General features: G+C 45.5%; 1 protein-coding gene across 1 annotated transcript; it reads left to right on the top strand.

Moving 5' to 3' along the window:
* Nucleotides 1-7,887: 7,887 nt before the first annotated feature.
* mapk11 (mitogen-activated protein kinase 11) lies at nucleotides 7,888-19,363 on the top strand. The gene is made up of 12 exons (XM_029252252.1): nucleotides 7,888-8,186; nucleotides 11,782-11,911; nucleotides 12,466-12,524; nucleotides 12,603-12,714; nucleotides 13,418-13,447; nucleotides 13,823-13,870; nucleotides 14,055-14,169; nucleotides 14,607-14,678; nucleotides 14,821-14,900; nucleotides 15,617-15,695; nucleotides 16,445-16,618; nucleotides 18,347-19,363. Exons 1-12 carry the CDS (start codon nucleotides 8,074-8,076, stop codon nucleotides 18,418-18,420), a joined length of 1,086 nt encoding a protein of 361 aa, XP_029108085.1. The 5' UTR covers nucleotides 7,888-8,073; the 3' UTR covers nucleotides 18,421-19,363.
* Nucleotides 19,364-20,279: the final 916 nt, after the last annotated feature.

The following is a 20,279-nucleotide window of genomic DNA, read 5'->3' as shown; positions in this document are numbered from 1 at the left end:
CATAACATCTGAATTTTTACAGAAAATACTTCAAGTTCCTTCAACAAAACATACTTTCTGGGAAACAGTACTGGCAATTGGAGTGAGGCACAAAAAACTTGCAGAGAGAAAGGGGGAGACCTGGCGAGTATCCACAGTGAAGAGGACCAACAGGCATTCAATGCCGCAAGAGGCTCAAATAAAGACATATGGATTGGACTTTATTGGAGTAAATCCACTAAATTGTGGAACTGGTCCAATGGGGACACTTTTCAGATCTGCAGCTGTAACAATGATAACTGCCATTCCATGCATGGAAATCCTCAGACAGTTTCCACTCAATTTAACAACGAGGAGTGCTGTAAGACTTTTGTGTGTTATACTGGTAAGTGGGTCTTTATCACAGTTATGGTCCTTCTTTCAATGACAGGATTCAACTGGGATTTTTCAAGTGTTTTATTCCTAGGTACCAATTCAACCACAACTTTAAATGCTACGACCATGACAGCTACCAGCACAACCACAAGTTCTACCACACCTGTTACTAACTTAACTACAGCTACTGATCACACTCCCCTGTCGACATCGTTGGGGCAAGAACCACCGACAATGGCCTCATCTACAGTCTCCATGAAGCAGAATCCAGGTAAGGAATATGGTACACCTCCTTGCCGTTGACTGTGCAGTCTTCACTTCCCAAAATACAGTAACTGTGTGCATTCCATCTAAAATAACTCATGAAACCATTTGCACTTTCCTGTTTTATTAAATGAATCATGATCCACATACTGTACATTTCAGTGTCTAAACTATATGTCTGTGTCCAATAGAATCACTTGAAAAAAGAGCTAAATTACACAAACAAAAAAATGTTTCTATTGTTTTTATGATTGGCATTAAAACACTTGAAATTAATTCATTAATTCACATTAAAATATTAATATTTAATACTGGGACTTTTATGACACCTCAGAGTTCAGTTTTATTATGGGAACAGCTGGTAGCATAATGGTTGGAGCTGCTGTTATTGGACCCACAGGGTGCTGGTTTGAATCCTTAAAAAAGGTGCTTATCCTAAAACTGCTCTAGAGAGAAAACAATGGCAGGTGAAGTACTGACGGCTTCAAAACAGTCTTCCAGCTGAGATGTAGTAAAATGAATTGTTCATCACAAACAGGGAGGAGTCAACACCCACAAAACCTTAAGAGCAGAACTCATGCATCATAGAGAAATTGTTACATGTGCAGTAATACATGTAGCTGAAGCTCCGGGTGCCTTGAGGGAACAAGTCTCCCATCTAGTGAGGCTTCCAGTTGTGTTCAGGCTGTATTTTAGAGAATACCCACCCCAACCCCAAGTGTTTTATTCCTAGGTACCAATTCAACCACAACTTTAAGTGCTACAACCATGACAGCTACCAGCACAACCACAAGTTCTACCACACCTGTTACTAACTTAACTACAGCTACTGATCGCACTACCCTGTCGACATTGTTGGGGCAAGAACCACCGACAACGGCCTCATCTTCAGTCTCCACGGAGCAGAATCCAGGTGAGAAATACGATACACCTCATTGCCGTTGACTGTGCAGTCTTCGCTTCCCAAAATGCTGTAACTGTACAATTATCCCAGCTAAAAAAACTCATGAAACCGTTCATTATGAATTACACAGACAACAAATTTTTTCTGTTGTTTGTATGATTGGCATTAAAACACTTCAAATACATTCTTTAATACCCATTCAAGACAACTGCTGTGTCACGGAATCTTAACACATTAATATTTAATGTGTTAATATGACAACTCAGAGTTTTGTGTTGTTGAATAGTTTGGTCTTCCACCATTGACAGGAGATGTAAACCTTGAGCTAAACCTCCACTAAGGGGGAACCACCAGCCCTCTGATGTGAATCACTAAGAGTGAAAAAACTATCATAGAAAACAATGCCAGGTGAACTACAAACGGCTTCAAAACGGTCTTCCAGCTGAGATGTCTGTCTTGACTGTCTTGACCGACCAGACTATCGGGCGTCGAATTGACTCCGCTGGTCACAGCACGCTTCCCATTCCTCTCTGGATCGCGCCTTCCTCATCCACGTAGCTCCAAACGTTTTTCTTATGTCGTCAATCCATCGTTTTGGAGGCCTTCCGAGTGGCCTTTTCCGCTCACGCGGATACCACTCGACAATTGCGCGAGTCCACCGATTGTCGGTGAACCGAGCAACGTGTCCGGCCCATCTCAACTTTTGCTTCTCGTACTCGTTGATGACGTCCCTCACGCCGGATTTCTCTCTGATCGTCTCACTCCGGATATATTCTCTTAGTGATATTCCCAGCATAGATCTCTCCATCGCCCTTTGAGCAGTTACCAACCTTTGCTCTTCTCTCTTCGTGGTGGCCCAAGTTTCACTGCCATATAACATTGCAGGTAAAACTGTGCCATTGAAGAGGTTCGCGCGGGTGGTCTTATCCAACTTTCCTTTGAGCACATCCTTGATGGAGTTAAACGCTTTCCATCCGGCCCTTATTCTCCGCGAGATTTCCTTCTCCATGTCTCGACGCATATTTACTTCTTGTCCAAGGTAGACGTATTCCTCCACCTCCTCTATTTCATCGCCTTGAACCACTATTCGGCCCCTTGTTGCGTAATCTGACCGCATGAACTTGGTCTTCATGCGGTTCATTTTGAGGCCTACTCTCGAGCTTCTGATGTCTAGCTCGGTTAGCATGGTCTGAAGTAGATCTGTGGTTTCGGCGACGAGGACGATATCGTCAGCGAAACGGAGGTGGGTCAGTAGCTCGCCGTTGATGTTTACGCCGCCCTTCCAGTCGATGTCTCTGAAGATCTGCTCGAGACATGTGGTGAAGAGCTTCGGAGAGATGGTGTCTCCTTGTTTGACGCCCTTCTCGACTGGTATTCTAATCGGCGACGACAGCAGAGCGATGTCGGTGGTACATCCGGAATTCGCCTCCCGTAGGAGTTCGATGTATTGCGCCTCGACTCCTTGCATCTCCAACGACTTTAGCACTGCGTTGATCTCGACGCTGTCGAAGGCCTTCTCGTAGTCCACGAACGCGACGCATAGTGGCAGCCTGTACTCTTTCGCTCGCTCCAGCAATTGGGTCAGAGTGAAGATGTGGTCCATCGTGCTGTAGGTTCTTCGGAAGCCTGCTTGTTCCCTTGGTTGTTGTCCATCCAAGTGTTCTGATAATCGTGTTAGGATTATCTTCGTGAACAGCTTGTAGATGTGGGACAAGAGGCATATGGGACAATAGTTCTTCAGGTCTTCTCTATCTCCCTTCTTATACAGCAGGATGGTTCTCGACTCTTTCCACTGCGATGGTATCTTGCACGTGTTCAGATAGTGACTGAACCGTTCGGCGAGGATTTTCCAGAGCTGTTCTCCGCCCAACTTCAACATTTCAGATGTTATGCCATCTTTCCCCGGTGCTTTTTCCCTCTTCATCAAATTGACGGCCCTTTCAACCTCACTTACGAGAATGGGGGGCACATTCTCCTTCCTTTGAAGTGACGGTGGTGGTTCAATCTTCACAGCAGATTTGAAAAGCTTAGTGTAAAAGTCTTTACAGATCTTTACCACCTCGCCTCTTTCATCGGCTGTAGCACCATCCGAGTTCTTCAGCTTCGTCACTTCCGATTTATAGAGTGCCATCCCCCTTTCACATTTCTTGAGGCTCTTCCTTTCCTCGGCGGCCTTCAGGAGCTTTTCCATCCGGTATTTTTCGAAGTCTCTCTTCAGCTGCAGTCGTATCACCCTGCTGAGAATGGAATATTCAAGGTGATCTTCCGCAGTCCTCTTCATGTTCTTTCTCTTCTCGAGAAGTTTTTTGGTTTCTTCCGAGATTCTTCCCTTCTGCTCCCTTGGGCCCGCCTCCTTTGCCTCCCTCAAGCATTCCTTCAGTTTCTCGATCAGTGAGTCATAATCATCGTCAATTCCGTCAATTCGGCACCAGGATTTCCTCTCCATCGCTTCCTGCAGTTGCTTTCCATCGTAGACCTTCACACGTTCTTCCCTCGACGTCAGATGCAGTGTCTTCTTCTCCTTTGTCCTGTCGATGACAATCTTGGCCCTGAGCAGGCGGTGATCGCTGCCGGTGTTGAATGGCGTTACGACAGAGACGTCTTGCAGAATGCGCCGCTTGTCGACCAGGATGTAGTCGATCTCATTGCGATGTGCAGCGTTAGGGGCTATCCAGGTCCATCTTTTCTCGCTGTTCTTCTTGAACAGGCTGTTCCCGATGTAGATTTTTCTCGCCTCTGCCATAGTGACCAAACGTTCCCCTCTTTCATTTCTTTCTCCAGTTCCAAACTTTCCAACATACCTTTCACCTTGCCTCCCTTTTCCGACCTTTGCATTGAAGTCTCCCATCACGACGGTGTAAGTGGATTTCCGAGCTAGCATCATGTCTAGCTGGCGATAGAACTCTTCCACTTCATCGTCGTCGCTGGCACTGGTGGGAGCGTAGGTCTGGATGATCTTAAGGGTGGCCTTTCCCGAGAGGTTCACGTTGAGCACTCCGATACGCGATGACACAAAATGGCATGAGGCGATCTTCGTAGTCCATTCTTTGCTTATGATGAACCCGACACCCCCAACTGATCTGCTGCCATCCGCTTTTCCTAGTCTTACAGCGCATCCATCTTCCCACCTCGCACTCATCTCCTTCTTCTGCCGAGTCTCGCACAGACCCAACACGTCGCATCTGATCTTCATCTTCTCCTCCATCAGGTGGTTCAATCCGTTCCCCCTTGCCAAAGACCTGCAGTTGTAGGTGCAAATGGCAAGGTTAGTCCTGTTCCGCGGCGGCTTCTTGGAACCTGAGATTCTTAGCGTCCTCTCGTCGCTCGGATGGCGTACCGCCGCCGTGGCACGGTCCGATTGACGTGCAGGGTACTGAGGCCCATTTCTTCGTGCTGTTTTAGCCAGAAGATGACGCCACCCCGCTGGCTAGGCGGGCAGGCCATTGCACCTCTTCCGTACCGTACCGTACCGTACCGTACCGCACCGTAGTAAAATGAATTGTTCATCACAAACAGGGAGGAGTCAACACCCACAAAACCTTAAGAGCAGAACTCATGCATCATAGAGAAATTGTTACATGTGCAGTAATACATGTAGCTGAAGCTCCGGGTGCTTTGAGGGAACAAGTCTCCCATCTCGTGAGGCTTCCAGGTGTGTTCAGGCTGTATTTTAGAGAATACCCACCCCACCCCATCCCGACAGGTGTGCTGAAGAAGGGTAGAGGATGGGACTTCTGTCTCTTACACAGGTTAATAATGGAAACTTAATAATAGGAACTGACCAAATAGAATAAAATATAGGATAACATACAGTATAATATTCCGCACCTGAACAGGTACGTGGTTGAGACTTTGAATGGAGCAGTAGTCTGCAAATTTCCATCTGCAGATATATTTCAGCAGATGTGGTACTACTCGTAGTTATTACTCGTAGTTACGAGTTATAATAGTTGTGTCCACTGTGGTACCTACCTTAGAGCTTTCCTCCTTAGCAAAGCTGTACATTTCTAGAACAACATGATACACCTTATTATCAAGTTCCTGTAAAAACTGTGTAATAGTTGAACCAACTGTTGCAGCTAAAGGTGGGAACATTAAGGCATGCAAATTATATAATCAATCATAGAATTAATGAAGGAACCAAGCATTCAATTTGAAAACAAGAAACAAAAATAAGTTTTAATGTGTGGTTATTGAAAGGAATTAAATTCATTCTTGTAACTTTTTTTTCCTTTAAGGTTATCTGCACTTAGTTAATGATTCAAAGACCTGGACTGGAGCTCTGAAACACTGTATAGATGAAAACTCCACCCTCGTGCACATCACCAACAGTGCGGTACAGAATAACGTCTCCCGGCTGCTGAACAATCAGTCTTTCTCCAGCGGCGTGTGGGTGGGACTGGAGCGCTCCTACCTCACCTGCAATGGACCCTGGTTCTGGGTAGGTGGCCCACAGGTGACCTACAGCCAGTGGTCTGTGAACTTCACAGAAACGCCACCGCAACACCACTGTGGAAAGGTGTTCCGGAGTGACGACAACGCAGTGCTGTGGCAGGACGGCCGCTGTGAGGAAAAGCTGCCTTTTATCTGTCAGGTGAGTCTGTGCATCTTACTTCTCACATTGCTGTCCTCAGCTGTAACACATCCCCCAGTTTTGGAACGTTCTCACCTGTTTTCTCTTGACACCATTGCTGCAGTCCATTTTTTCTTTGTAGTTCTTCATGACAAACATGAAACTTCTTGCGTTTTGCTTTTATTGTAAGGATCTTACAAAAAGGAATTTGTCACATGAATAGATTTTCAGAAAGAATGAATTGTATTTTTTATGCAAGGAAAGTATCATTTCAAAATCTGTAGGCTTCCGCGGTTAGAGTCAACTGACTGGAGGTTTTGTTCTTCTGGATTAAAGTGCGTATGGGACATTGGTTCTAACGTTTCGCTTCTCTTGCTGGAAGCATCATCAGGGTGTGACCACATCTTTTCACATTTAACCTCTACAAGATGTGGTCACACTCTAATGATGCTTCGAGCAAGAGAAGCGAAACATTGGAACCGATGTCCCATACATGGTTTAATACAGAAGAACAAAACCTCCAGTCAAAGCTCTATCATTGTCTGTATAGCTTGCTTATATATAACACATGTCTTTGTTATCACTTTTTTATGGAATGTCTTATGTTGACTAAACTCGGTATCTTCTATTGGTCTAGAAGTCCCACCAGCAAACAGCACAGTAACCAGTCATCAGTTCTCTGCCAAGATGCTACTGAAAATGGGGTGAAAAAAACAATTCCTTGAAACTTTTGAAATATGCTGCATCTCAACATTTTTTATTTCAACTAGTAACTATAACACTTTCATCTAATAGTAAACCTGCTTTTCTTTAGGGAACAACAGCAGGATGATCTCCACAGACCTGAACCTCCATCCTTCTGGTAGCAAGTTGTTACTTTAGCACTATATCAACTACTATCCTCTCTTTAACACTATGTAATGCTGCTTATAATGTCTTTCAATACTCATTTCACTTTTTCAAGAGCACTAAGATAGATGAGTGACACGGCTGGATGTCATGAGACATGGAGGAAATAAAAATAACTGAGTCCAGCAGCAGGACATTTTCCACAGTGTCCCTCAATTTAGCATAAAGTGTAAAACTGCTTATGTACTACCAGTGACTGTACCTTTCTGTAGCATAGGATAAAAATTACTGTAATGTTATATAATAGCATACCAGTGTATTGTACCATATATATTTACTAAGAGCAATATATATGCAATACACATTACATATACAGTACTAGTCACACTATATTGTGTTGTCAGACATTATATATGAACATATATGTATGATGCCTATAATGTATAGATATTAAAAATAAAATATGGCTTAGCTTGTGATTAAGGTGCAGTTGCTGGTGTGATTTTATGTTTGTGAGATAAACAATAAAGCAGAGTTATGATTTTCCTGGGTTCATTTTAATGGGGCGAGAAAAGGGCAATAACCGGTTTATCAATGAAGCTGCAACAGTATAAAAACGTCCATGTCGAGGCAGAAGTTGTGCTTGTGCTTTATTTTAATATCTGGATTTCAGCGAGTGTGGATCATCTTGTCAGTTTCGTGAAGAAAATATCTCATGTCCTCATATCCCTATTAGGAAACGAAACGCATTGAAAGTCAAACAAAGGATTGCGATTGACTGAGGACTGTGTGTGTGCGCTACTTTACTTTGATACAGTCGAGATCGCCGGAAAGCGTCCCATCCCCCAACACACACACACACACACAGACACACAGACAGACACACACACCTCTATGTACCTCCCCGTCACTGTTCCTCCAGACGGAGAGAGGAGGAGCCGGCCGGACACAGCGGTACCGTTAGTCGCACAGTAACTGCCTGCGAGGAGGCGACCGGCACCCCCCCGTCCCCTCCCCTCCCCTCCCCTACCCTACCCTCCCCCCGCCCGCGCTGCCCCTCCGCTGCTCCGCTCCCCCCGATTCGCAGCGACTGCGCGGCGGTGGCGGCGGCGGCGGCGGCGGCGATACCATGTCCGCCAGACCGGGCTTCTACCGGCAGGAGCTCAACAAGACCGTGTGGGAGGTTCCCGAGCGGTACCAGAACCTGACCCCCGTGGGCTCGGGGGCCTACGGCTCCGTGTGGTGAGTCCGGCCAGGCACAGTGCTACACACACACACACACACAGCATACACACGTAGACGCACAGTCATACATAGAGATATGTGACTGTCTGTCCCAAATGTCCGCGTTACACACACACACACACACACACACACACACACACCTGCGCTTTCATCGCCGATGCTCCGATTCAGTGAGTCAGTGTGCTCAGTGCAATACAGGTGACATGATCGTGTGACACCTCGCTGCCACAGTCATCGGATCAGTCCTTAACTTAAGTCTTATTCGCTGCTGTCATTCATTGATTGTTTGAGAAACGAACGAGCTGTCGCTGTGTGCGGCGCGCGCTGTTTATTACTGACAGCTGTCAGTGGCTGGTTGTGCACCTGCTTGTGCGATATTGTCGATGGTTGTAATGTGTCACACCGAGTCCCCGTACTACTGTGCCGACTGTACTGTACTGTACAGTGTACTGTGGAGGGGAGTGGCGCAGGTGACTCATTCCGTCCGTGAGGGTGTCGGCGGGACCCCCGCCCAAGGAGGTCTGCGCGAGACAGACAGTCACACAGCTCCCGCCGGTGCCTTCATACTCAAAAGACACGCACCAGCATTAAGCTGGGGGGTTGTAGCCACGGACTGGGGATGCTTGTGGTGGGGGTTGGGCTGCGGCGCAGTACCTCCCAGCGATGCTGCCGGTGCGAGCGGAACATGGGGGCTCCGGCGGCTCCTCGAGCCGCATTGTGTACCGTAGCGCTCAACTGCGTTGAAGGTCCACTGCTGCTCTTTTTTAAGGTAGTCCCTGTTAGTTCCAGGTCACGCTTTCAAGCACACGCATTGGCAATTCGACCGATCTACCTTAAAAGCACTATTGGCCCGTGAGTCTAAATCCTAAAGATCGAAACATGAAGTTTTATCTCATAATGCAAGTGGAAATTCAGTTTTACTGCGCGCTGGATCATTGCTTCGTCCAGCATTTTTTCCCTGCTGTTTGTTGAACGGTTTGTGTTACTAAAATTCATGTCATTGGCTCGATGATCACGTGACAGGGCATTGTTTATTGCGCTGCTGTCATGTCCAAGAGGCCAGCCTCTTCTGTCAATTCAGGCACTGGCTGGGTGGAGACCGACAGCTCTTCCAAATCACTTATTAAAGCAGCCACACTTCTCTCAGAATCAACTGATAATGACAGATGTCCATCTTCATATGGTGTTGTCCAAAGCTGGAAGTGTGAAAGATGACCGGAGCAGTAGGTGTCAGTCACTGTGCTCCTGTGGTCCTTCCCAGACTGAGCACACACTGCTCAGGTGAGTCTCGGTCACATGGTGCCGCACTGGCCTCTCTGTGCTCATCTCCCCGTTCATCCTACTACTCTAGCGCTCTTGTCTGAGAATAAGCCCTGTTATTCTTCCCCTGTTGCTGTCTGAGCAGTGGCCAGCTGATTGATGGGGGGGTGGTCAAGGGTTAGGGGCTCAGTATAGACCCCCCTGAAGTGTGGGGGCTGGGGTAGTGCTAGTGAAGGGCGAACCCTCGAGGCCCTTTTTTTTCCCCCAGGTCTCCATGGACAGTTTCCTGGGCTGAGTACTCTATCTCTCTATCTACTTGTTAATCATGTTAAATGGAAATATATTACTGATTTAAATATCATCTTTACTTTTTCCATATGAAATGATGTAATGCAAAGCAATTTTGCCATCTCATGTGGCATGGCAGTTAAGACATACATTACATCTACTTATTATTTAGCTGATGCTTTTCTTTAAAGCAACTTCCAATGCGAACGTAAAGATCAAACCTACAATCTTTGGATCCAAATGTATCAGCTCCAACCACTACGCTAGCAGCTGTTCCCAGCTTTGTACCTGTAACATAATATACATTCTAAATTAAAAGCAATATTCACGTGTTGCCTCTTAAAGCTGCTTCTTAGATAAGCTGATACAGATCCATGTACTGTAAATATTAGTACGGTACTGTAATTTTGTCATCTTATACTTCGTTACTTTAATGTTGTTCAATTGTATTCAGTGTGACCAAGTGAGAAACCACTTAGTGACATTCCATGTGCAAACAGACTCGGTCAATAGTGTTATCATAAAATGTTACCTTATGGAAACAGCAAAACAAGCCTTTAATTAAATTAAATAATAGACAAACAGCAAAGCAATAAAGAACACTGAAATTGTGTATGTTGGTAAATATAGACAGCGCGAATGCATATGAATAGTGTAATAGATGTGTTGAGAAGGCCGTCAGGATATTAAACGTGAAATGAACCCTTTTTACACACGCCAGTGACAGGAAGTTGTCCGGTGAAGGTAAACTGGGAAATCTGAGATGGAAAAAGATCTGCAAAGGAAGGAGCAGCCTGGGGGGTTGGTTTACTGGAAACATATGTAGTAAGGGAAACATGGTATACGACTGAAAGCAGGGTTTACCAGGCCGGGCCTCACATTGCACTGGGAAGGAGTTGGCATCAGTTCTGCTCCCAGCCATCCCATGGACATTACTCATGCACTTGCAGAGCGTTTCACTTTTTTGCTGCAGTGCATAAAGCCACAAAAAGTAATGGAAAACTCTAGAAGTCAATATTTAGCTTAAAAATGCAAATTAACTTTATACCTATAAGTGTTCCATGTAGAAAATGCCAGAGTTTAACAATTTAAATTGTATTGCAAATAAAGACATGTATTGTCCATCCTTATTTCAAAAATTAATCATTCTGAAAGGCACATATACATATCTGACTAACATATATACATTGTATATGTTTCTATTATTATTATTACTTTACCATGTAATGAGAAACAATGATAAAAATAACACTGATTTCTCCTGTATGAAAACTTGAAAGAAATGAAAGTGCATTTATTGATTTACTGATCAATAAGGAAATGAACAGTGAAGCCGGAAAAAGGCATGTCAGGTTACACTAAATATGAAATAAAACACAGCGTCTGTCATCAGGAAGCAAAAACTGATTTCTCATACTTGGCCAGTTTGTGTTTAACAAGAGTTTCAAGTGACAATGCCCTGTATAAGTAAGTATACTATAATAATGTGCAGATCGTTTAAATTACACCATTTTTATATTACTATATGAAGTGTTGAAAGGTATGTTAGTATTATTTATTTTTTCACATGACTATAATACAATTTTTATGTTACACTAATACAGCGTATGTGTCTGTGGGACATTAAAGTTTGAAACCACAAATAAATATATATTTTGAAGTCCTTGGGGCAGCTGGTGGAGTAGTGATTAAGGTCCTGAGTCTGAATGCCACCTCATGTTATAGTACCCCTAGTCAAGGTACTTGTGTTTGAATTGTTGTAGTAAAAGATGTATGTATGGGTAAGTCCTGGTGAAATTGCTTTTTCAATATTGCAAGTTGCTTTGTACAAAGGTGTCAGATTACGAAAGGTTAACAATAATAAGCAACTGGTCTGCAGTTTCACACCCAGGCTGTGCAGCAGTGTGATGCTGGGTTGAGTACAAATTTCCCACGATACTTTCTCACGTACTGTAATTGTGTCCCTGTCTTCCACACCCCTTTGATCACCCTCGCTGTCTCCATGTGCTCTCGCTGCCCACCATGATGCCCCATCTCCTCCCAGCTCAGCGTACGATGTTCATCTGCGCCAGAAGGTGGCCGTGAAGAAGCTCTCGCGACCGTTCCAGTCCCTCATCCACAGCCGCCGCTCGTACCGGGAGCTGCGTCTCCTCAAGCACATGAAGCACGAGAATGTGAGCGCGCCTCCATCACCTGGGTCTTTAGGGTTCAAGAGTCAGTTCCCACAAGGCTTTTCTCTCAGACTTTAAAAACTCAGCTGCTCCTGCAAGTATGATTTACTTATTTTTTTGTCTGCAGAAACGCTTAATATTAACAAAACGGTAAATGTGTCCAAAATGATGTACGCACAGCCAAATAACTAGGGCTGGAATATAAAGTCCAGTGATCGTACCTGGGATAACACATACATATGATTTCCTTTAAAACTCACTTACACCTTATTCATTCCAGAAAAATCAGAGAGGCTGAAGTCTTGTAAATATGACAATGAAATTGTCATTAAACAGTCATTCACTCATTCACAGTCCATAGCCACTTAGTATAAGGCAGGGTCGTGGTGCTCCAGGGCCTATCCTGCATGCATAGGGTGCTGGACTTGCCAGAGTTAGTTATGGAGTAATATTTAAATCTGTACAGCTGAAAGAGGGTGTACATTTTCCCCAAGTGCAGTGCTGAAATACTGCAGTAAAACCACAGGCTCTTACCTGAGCTTTCCTGTCCTCTTCAGGTGATAGGACTGTTGGATGTCTTCACGCCCGCCTCCTCCCTGGAGGACTTCAACGAGGTGTAAGTGTCTGACCAGCTGGTCTGTGCGTGACCACCCTAGCAGCAAGGAGCCCCCTAACCATCCTGTCGCCTTCCCAGGTATCTGGTGACCAACCTCATGGGCGCAGACTTGAACAACATCGTCAAGTTCCAGCGGCTCTCGGACGAACACGTGCAGTTCCTCATTTACCAGCTTCTCCGCGGCCTCAAGGTACACGTCCATCTGTGATCGCGGCTGCAAACACCATTCTAACGTGCCTCTTTACCCTAATGCGCATGGTGCATGGATTGTGCTAAGATAGAGGCTAACCCTTTTATCATGTATGTGTATGAATTTGTGGGGGGTGCGGTGGCGCAGTGGGCTGGGCCACAGTTCTGCTCTCCGGTGGGTCTGAGGTTTGAGTCCCGCTTGGGGTGCCTTGCGACGGACTGGCGTCCCATCCTGGGTGCGTCCCCTCCCCCTCCGGCCTTACGCCCTGTGTTACCGGGTAGGCTCCAGTTCCCCGCGACCCCCTATGGGACACGCAGTTCTGAAAATGTGTGTGTGTGTGTGTGTGTGTGTGTGTGTGTGTGTGTGTGTGTATGAATTTGTAATTTCTCTCTATACGCTGCCTGCCTCTGTGTTGCTGTGACCTGGTGCTCTTCTGTTCTGTTATTAATCAGTAAAAAAAATAATTTTCATGGCACAACGAAGCAGCCAGTGTCTGACAGTAAATACACTCATCTTGGGACATGGGCGCAATGCAATGTGAGTCTGGAGAGAAAGTCTGCTTTGTAACCTGAGGAGCTCAATCTCACTTGTGGGGATTGAAGCAGATATTGGCCACTCCTGGGTCTACAATGTGCTATTAATGTCTGGAGATGTTCCTCGTCTCATCTGACGTGCTCCTTCCTTCCTTCTTTCCACTCCACAGTACATTCATTCAGCTGGACTCATCCACAGAGTAAGTCATGATCTCTTGCAATCTCCTGTCTCAAAGGGCGCTGCTGTTTCTGCTGCTCAAGAGCTGCTGTGTACCCTGGTTCTTACTCTACCTCGGCTTCTAACTGCTTTGTTAAAAGAGACATTTGGGGAGGTAGTCATCTCACAGGGAATTTGAGATGTCGAAGGAGCTCTAACTGAGAACGAGCAGCTCTCCTCAACCAAAGCTGCCCAGCTGGATGTAGTGTTTGATTCCATAATCCAGGGGGGTGTTGCTGACCCCTCAGTTGCCACAGCAGCGTTCTGTTTATATCCTGGACAGTTATGATTCAGTTTGGTAAGTTATGAATTAATTTTGGATCTGATATCTCTCTCTTGGGTTTCTTGCTTTCTGTAGGACTTGAAGCCAAGCAACGTGGCTGTCAATGAGGACTGTGAGCTGAGGGTAGGACATGCCACCACCTGGAAGAAACAATGCTCTAGAACACATTTGATGCGCGCGCGCACACACACACACACACACACACACACACACACACACACACACACACACACACACACACACCCACTGACTAGGTGTACTGAGCTCATATGGCTGAGACCCTGAGACACCACCTTGTGTCCTTTAGATTCTGGACTTTGGGCTGGCCAGGCAGACGGACGATGAGATGACGGGATACGTGGCGACTCGCTGGTACCGAGCGCCCGAGATCATGCTGAACTGGATGCACTATAATCAGACAGGTAACGGACAGCAAAGTTTCTACCCAAAAGCATCATTACTTTACATGTTATGTCAGCTACAGGTAGTATAGTAAACTGGGCACTGTCAAATGTTATATGCAGTCTCTGATTATTAAATACATTGCTTCTGTAAGCAGATTGAATAATACGTTGTTATGTCAAAAGAATACAAATAATATGTATGACATACTTATTTTTGAGAGCTCTTGTTAAATGACTTGCTTAAAAACCATTTACTGAACATGCATTGGGGGGATAAAGGCTGGTAATACCAGTGCTACTTCTGTGTCATGCTTTATATCCGATTAGATGGGTTTTAGGGGATAAATTAGTAATATTTGGAAGTTGTGTGGTGGGCTGATAGATCATTACTGTCTCATGCAACTGGATGATTGTGCTACGGTGTGATGACTGATATGTACGTGTCTGCATTGCAGTGGATATCTGGTCAGTGGGCTGCATCATGGGAGAGCTGCTGAAGGGGAAGGTTTTGTTTCCTGGCAACGACTGTATCCTTCACTAGGGTGAGAGAGAGTGAGAGAAAGAGAGAGCTTTGGTGTCTGATGGGAGTTCTGGAAGTGGTGGGTTTTAGCGTGCTGACGTGGCGCTTTGTAGCAGTGTGGGACGGCTCGGCCTTTACTCTCCTCACAGATATCGACCAGCTGAAGAGGATCATGGAGGTGGTGGGCACGCCAAGCCCAGAGCTTCTGAAGAAGATCTCCTCTGAACATGTGAGTGAAGGGGTGGAGCCAGAGGAAGGGGCGGGGCCAAATGACAGATTGACCCAAAGCACTTGAAAGAGCTGAATGGGGAAATGGCAGAGAAGTCAGCATCAGGTCATCCGTGCTAGTATGTTAACTTGTCCATCTGGAATGGGGGAAAAGAACAATATGGTATTACAGTTTTTAACATTTACATTACATTTATTTATTTAGCAGATGCTCTTCTCCAACGCAACTTCCATTGAACTCTTATGTAGTGTTATCAGCCGACACACCTTATTCACCAAGATGACTACATTGCAAGATACACTACTTACAAGGGGTTACTCATCCATGAAACACACCCACACACTATGGGAGAACCTGAACAGCGTGTCTTTGGACTGTGGGAGGAAACCAGAGCATCCGGAGGAAACCCACGCAGACACGGGGAAAACATGCAAACTCCACACAGACTGAGCAGGGATCAAATCTATGTCCTCTCACACCACCCAGGTGCTGTGAGACAGCAGCGCTACTCGCTGTGCCACCGTACCACCCAAAAATTAGCATTTGAGCTGCATGACATTCAAAGGAATTTGGATTGTGTGAACACTCTTCTGGAAGTTACATTTGCATTTATTCAATTCTTTTCTTCAAAGTGACTTACATTGTTAAGGTTGCAGTTATTATGAGTTATTACAGTTATTTATGCTGCCTTTCTACGGACATTCTCTGTGTTTCAGGCGCAGAAGTACATCCAATCGTTACCCTACATGCCCCAGCAGGACTTGGAGAAGATCTTCCGGGGGGCCAATCCACTGGGTGAGAGGCCAGTGGTCGTGTCACAGCAGCCCCCAGAGGCACTGCTGGTCTCCGAACATCTCTATTTGGGAGTGCCTAAAAATTAATGAGCACCCCAACTCTAATCAGTGCACGTTTAAATAAACAACAACAACAACAACACACTGATGTAAACATTCCAGCTGACCCATTATAGACAATATGAATACACATTGGGCTATGTGCAAAAAAAGAAATATAACTAATTAACTAGAACCAGTTGCATACATTCCAGGATATATATGGACTCTCTGCGTCCTTTGGTGTCACTGAAGTTCACCAACATTTATGTATCAATGTTATGTCTGACTGATATCACATGACCAGACTGTTGTTGCCAAAAAAGTGTATTTTTTTCCTTTGGAATAACAGATCTATAGAATATTCCTTTGCAATGTCTTTACCTAGGAATCAACTGTTGGACCTCAGGAGTCATGCGGGTTTCTGTTGTGTTCCAGAGGTTCTGGAGCTTTAAGCACCAAAGTCAGTCCCTTCAGGCGCTATACAGGACTGCACTGATAGCTGTCAGTAACTGTAGTGATTATACAAGTGTAATTTAACTACCAGTGGATGCAAGATTTCGGTGAAACAGTGACACATTCATCCCCTGCAGTTTGACTTCAGGTGAAAATTGAAGTATTAATGACCATCAGTCAACAATGAGCAAATAGTAGCCCATAGTTTCTAGACGGTGACATGGAGAACTGATATTGTCCTCGCTTGTATGGCAGCTGTGGATCTTCTTAAGCGCATGCTCGTGCTGGACTGCGACGGGCGGGTGACGGCAGCTGAAGCCCTTGCGCATCCTTACTTTGCGCAGTACCACGACCCTGACGATGAGCCCGAGGCCCCGCCGTACGACCAGACTCCTGAGAGCAAGGACCGCACCCTGGAGGAGTGGAAAGGTGAGGCAGAGAAGCAGGGTCTCCAAATCGCACAATCGTTGTGAAAGGTAGTTATATAGGGGCAGCAGGAGGCCCAGTGGTTACAGTTGCCACCCTTTGGCTCCGAGGTCACAGGTTCAAATCTCATTCCTGCTTTCGTGCCCTTGAACAAGATGCTTACCCTACATTGCTTCAGTAAAAATTACCCGGCTCTATAAATGGGTAAATAACTGTAGGTACATTAACACTGTTAAGTTGCTTTGGAGAGAAGCATCAGCTGAATTAATAAAAGTAAAGGTAGACTGATCAGACACTGCAAGAATTTCTCAGTAGCAGTGATGCAGTTCCTCTTTGGAATGATTGCAGTTTATCTGTGTCCGACCAGTTCTTGGAATGAGTGCACAATCCATTACATCACAGTATTATAATTTTTTAAATGCTATATATTTTCAAGAATATTCCAAAGAAAATAGAACAGTGAAGAGGAAAACAATCTGTTAAAAAAATTATTTCAATATTTGAAATGATTACATGCATAAGAGATTTAATAACAAAAATATTTCATTATGGGGGGTGCAGTGGTGCAGCGGGTTTGGCCTGTGCCTGCTCTCTGGTGGGTCTGGGGTTCGAATCCTGCTTGGGGTGCCTTGCAACGGACTGGTGTCCTGTCCTGGGTGTGTACCCTCCCCCTCCGGCCCTACGCTCTGTGTTGCTGGGTTAGGCTCTGGCTCCCCGCGACCCCGTATGGGACAAGCGGTTCAGACAATGTGTGTGTGTGTGTGTGTGTGTGTGTGTGTGTGTGTGTGTGTGTGTGGTTAATCAGCAAATTGAAGCCTAAATTTTTTAAATAAAAAGCTGTTAAATATTTTAAGTACTTTTCAAGTACACAGCTCTGAACATGTTAAAAAGACATTTATGTACACATTACTAACATGTCATAACAGTTTAAAAAAATCACATATTATCCTTTGTAAAGGTGGTCATATGACCAAACTCCTTCCCCCTCCATTAGTCTAGTTGTGCGCAGATAAACTGAATCATGTTATTTTTACTTGTATTTATGGTAGTGTTTGTGCTTGTAGGGCTGTGTATGAAAAGGAGCCTAGTGTGTTATCCAAAAGGGCTGACAGCTGCTTGCTCCGGCAGACCAGTACGAACTTGCTGCGCAGTGTGAACAGGGCATTCCAGCTCATACATCAGCAGTCCCCCAGGGCAGCATGCTCCAACACACACTCAGCAGTAGCACAGTAACTGACAGCTCCAGATATTCCTCAGCAGTTGCATGAAAGTGGTTTCTTCACCACCACAGGGCTTTTATTGCACCCTTTTGATGACTTGGACCAGGCAGTGCTCCAGGTTCAACAGCTTGTGTCTGACTCAGTGTTTGAGAGGCAAGTGCTAGATGTGCAGTTATTTCAAGAACCACTCTCAGCACCATGCCCGGGGACTGTTGTACACACGGTTAGGGTTAGGGAGGGCTGATTTAGGGTTATGGAAAGTTAGAGTGAGATGGGATTAGGGTTAGGGAGCCCCACACAGTGCAGGTGACAGGCGTGTCGAGCTCCAGAGCTCAGTGGTATGCGCACAGATAATCTGCTTTACAAATGCACCTGGATGTGTCCATACGTGTCTTTGTCCGTGAGTGATCTTTGCGCAGGCTTTCTTTGCTCTGAAAGCTGTTTGGATTTATCGTCGCTCTCTTCCCTGTCTTGTGACCCCCGAATCCTCTTATGCGCCACTCCTCTGCAGAGCTCGTTTTCGAAGAAGTGAAGAGTTTCAAAGCCCCCGGCAGTAAGCAGGAGAGCCTGCAGGTGGAGCAGTGAGAGCGTGGCAAGCCCTGCACCTTTTTGTACTCTCGCCTCCGCGTTCGCAAGGCCCCTCCTCTTCGGCTGGTGGTCAGTGGAGCGTGGCGGGGAAGGACCGAAGAGAAAGGATACGGCATCCCTTTGGCATGACTTCTCCCCTCTTTAACTGTCCGTCCAAATGTTGACTAACAGATGCAGCTGTGGAGCCAGAAACTGAGCTGATATGTGAGATTCTCCTTGCCATGGGGACTGCTAAATTTGCTGTCTTTTCCTCTTATCATCGTTTTTATTATTTCTCTGTTGTTACAGAGAGGGAGTAGAGGCAAAGTGTTTTAATTAGTAATTAAGTCCAAAATCACAATCATACATATGAAGGGTGCCCTTTTGATGCAAAATTTCCAATGCAGATTTTTGGTTAATTTATACTCGGTATTGCAGTGCCCATAGGGTAAAAAAATTCGTGAAGACTCAAAACTCCCGACCAAGACAGATGCCCCAAGCGCTTAATGTCATATCTGAGCCTCTGCCTGTTCTATAAAGTGTGGTCATGTTCAGCATTGTGAATTTGAAGGTGGTCGAACCCTGTTCAGAGAAGGTGATTAAATGCAACGTGAATTTGGGTGGGAAAGCAAGTGCTGCAACGCTGTGTGTTAAACACACTGCAGACATACCCAGGTAGTAGCGATCAACCCTAAAGGACTCAGTGGTGTTTGGTCTTCCGCTCACTTAAGTGTCACACACCTGTTCCATTTGGACATCTTTTCCTGTGTAGCTCCCTCACATTCTATGCACAGATATGCCCTCCCCCTGCACCCCTTCATTTGGGCTACTCGCATGTCTTTCATGAGCGATGGGGTCTTGTGTCCAGCTCTACGCAACTGCGGGCACTTACTGTCCAAAATACTGCAACAGTCACCATACTGCTGGTATACCTGCTCTTCCATGTCCTCAATAAAGTGCTACATCTACTGTCAAATGGTTTATGAACTATTGCCTTCCAGTTCAACATTACAGTACTTTTGAGTTATTTTGTATATAGCTTGTGGGGGGGACAGTGGCGTGGTGGGTTTGGCCTGTGCCTGCTCTCTGGTGCATCTGGGGTTCGCGTACTACTTGGGGTGCCTTGTGATGGACTGGCATCCTGTCCTGGGTGTGTCCCCTCCCCCTCCAGCCCCGCGGCCTGTGTTACCGGGTTAGGCTCCGGCTCACTGCGACCCCCGCTCGGGACAAGCGGTTTCAGTGTGTAAGAGTAAGAGTATTTATCCTGTGTTTTTTAATTCACCAGTATAAGGATAGATCTGTTTTCACTTTTTTATCAATATATTTGTCTAAACTGTGAATCTGTACTATACTGCTACTACAGCAGTACCTCGATGCATTCCTTGTATCCTGATTTTCTTCCCATCAGTAGGATAACACTAATGCATAACTGTTGAATCTCAATTCTGGAATTTTTGCACCAAGAATGCTGTGTTTGAATTAAGCGATTCAAAGTTATTCTGCGGCCTTGCAACCCGTTAGAGCTTTCGGTTTCAGCCATCAGTATCAGAGGTACCGCACTCCAGACCCACAGCACAGCTTGAAGAAGAACTTTCACATGACATGTTTAAACAGTCGGTTTGGGTGTAACGTGATGGTTGTTTTCCTGTGAATTACCGCATTATGCAAATTAGCAGGTTATTACAAGAGTTGGGCCAGAGTGTATAAAATATCCCATGCTGAAAAGCTGACAGCAGACCCAAAATCCAGGAGATGTGTTGGAAGAGGAAATGAAGGCTGGTATTTACAGCTGTGGAGACTGTAAATCGCTGAAGGATGAATCCACCTGAATTATGTGAACAGGGACAACTTTAAGAAGTAAAACTGTAAATTACAGT

This window comes from Scleropages formosus, chromosome 5 (assembly GCF_900964775.1).
Source record: "Scleropages formosus chromosome 5, fSclFor1.1, whole genome shotgun sequence".
Taxonomy (NCBI): Eukaryota; Metazoa; Chordata; class Actinopteri; order Osteoglossiformes; family Osteoglossidae; genus Scleropages; species Scleropages formosus.
This window is presented reverse-complemented; position numbering and strand designations above follow the sequence as displayed.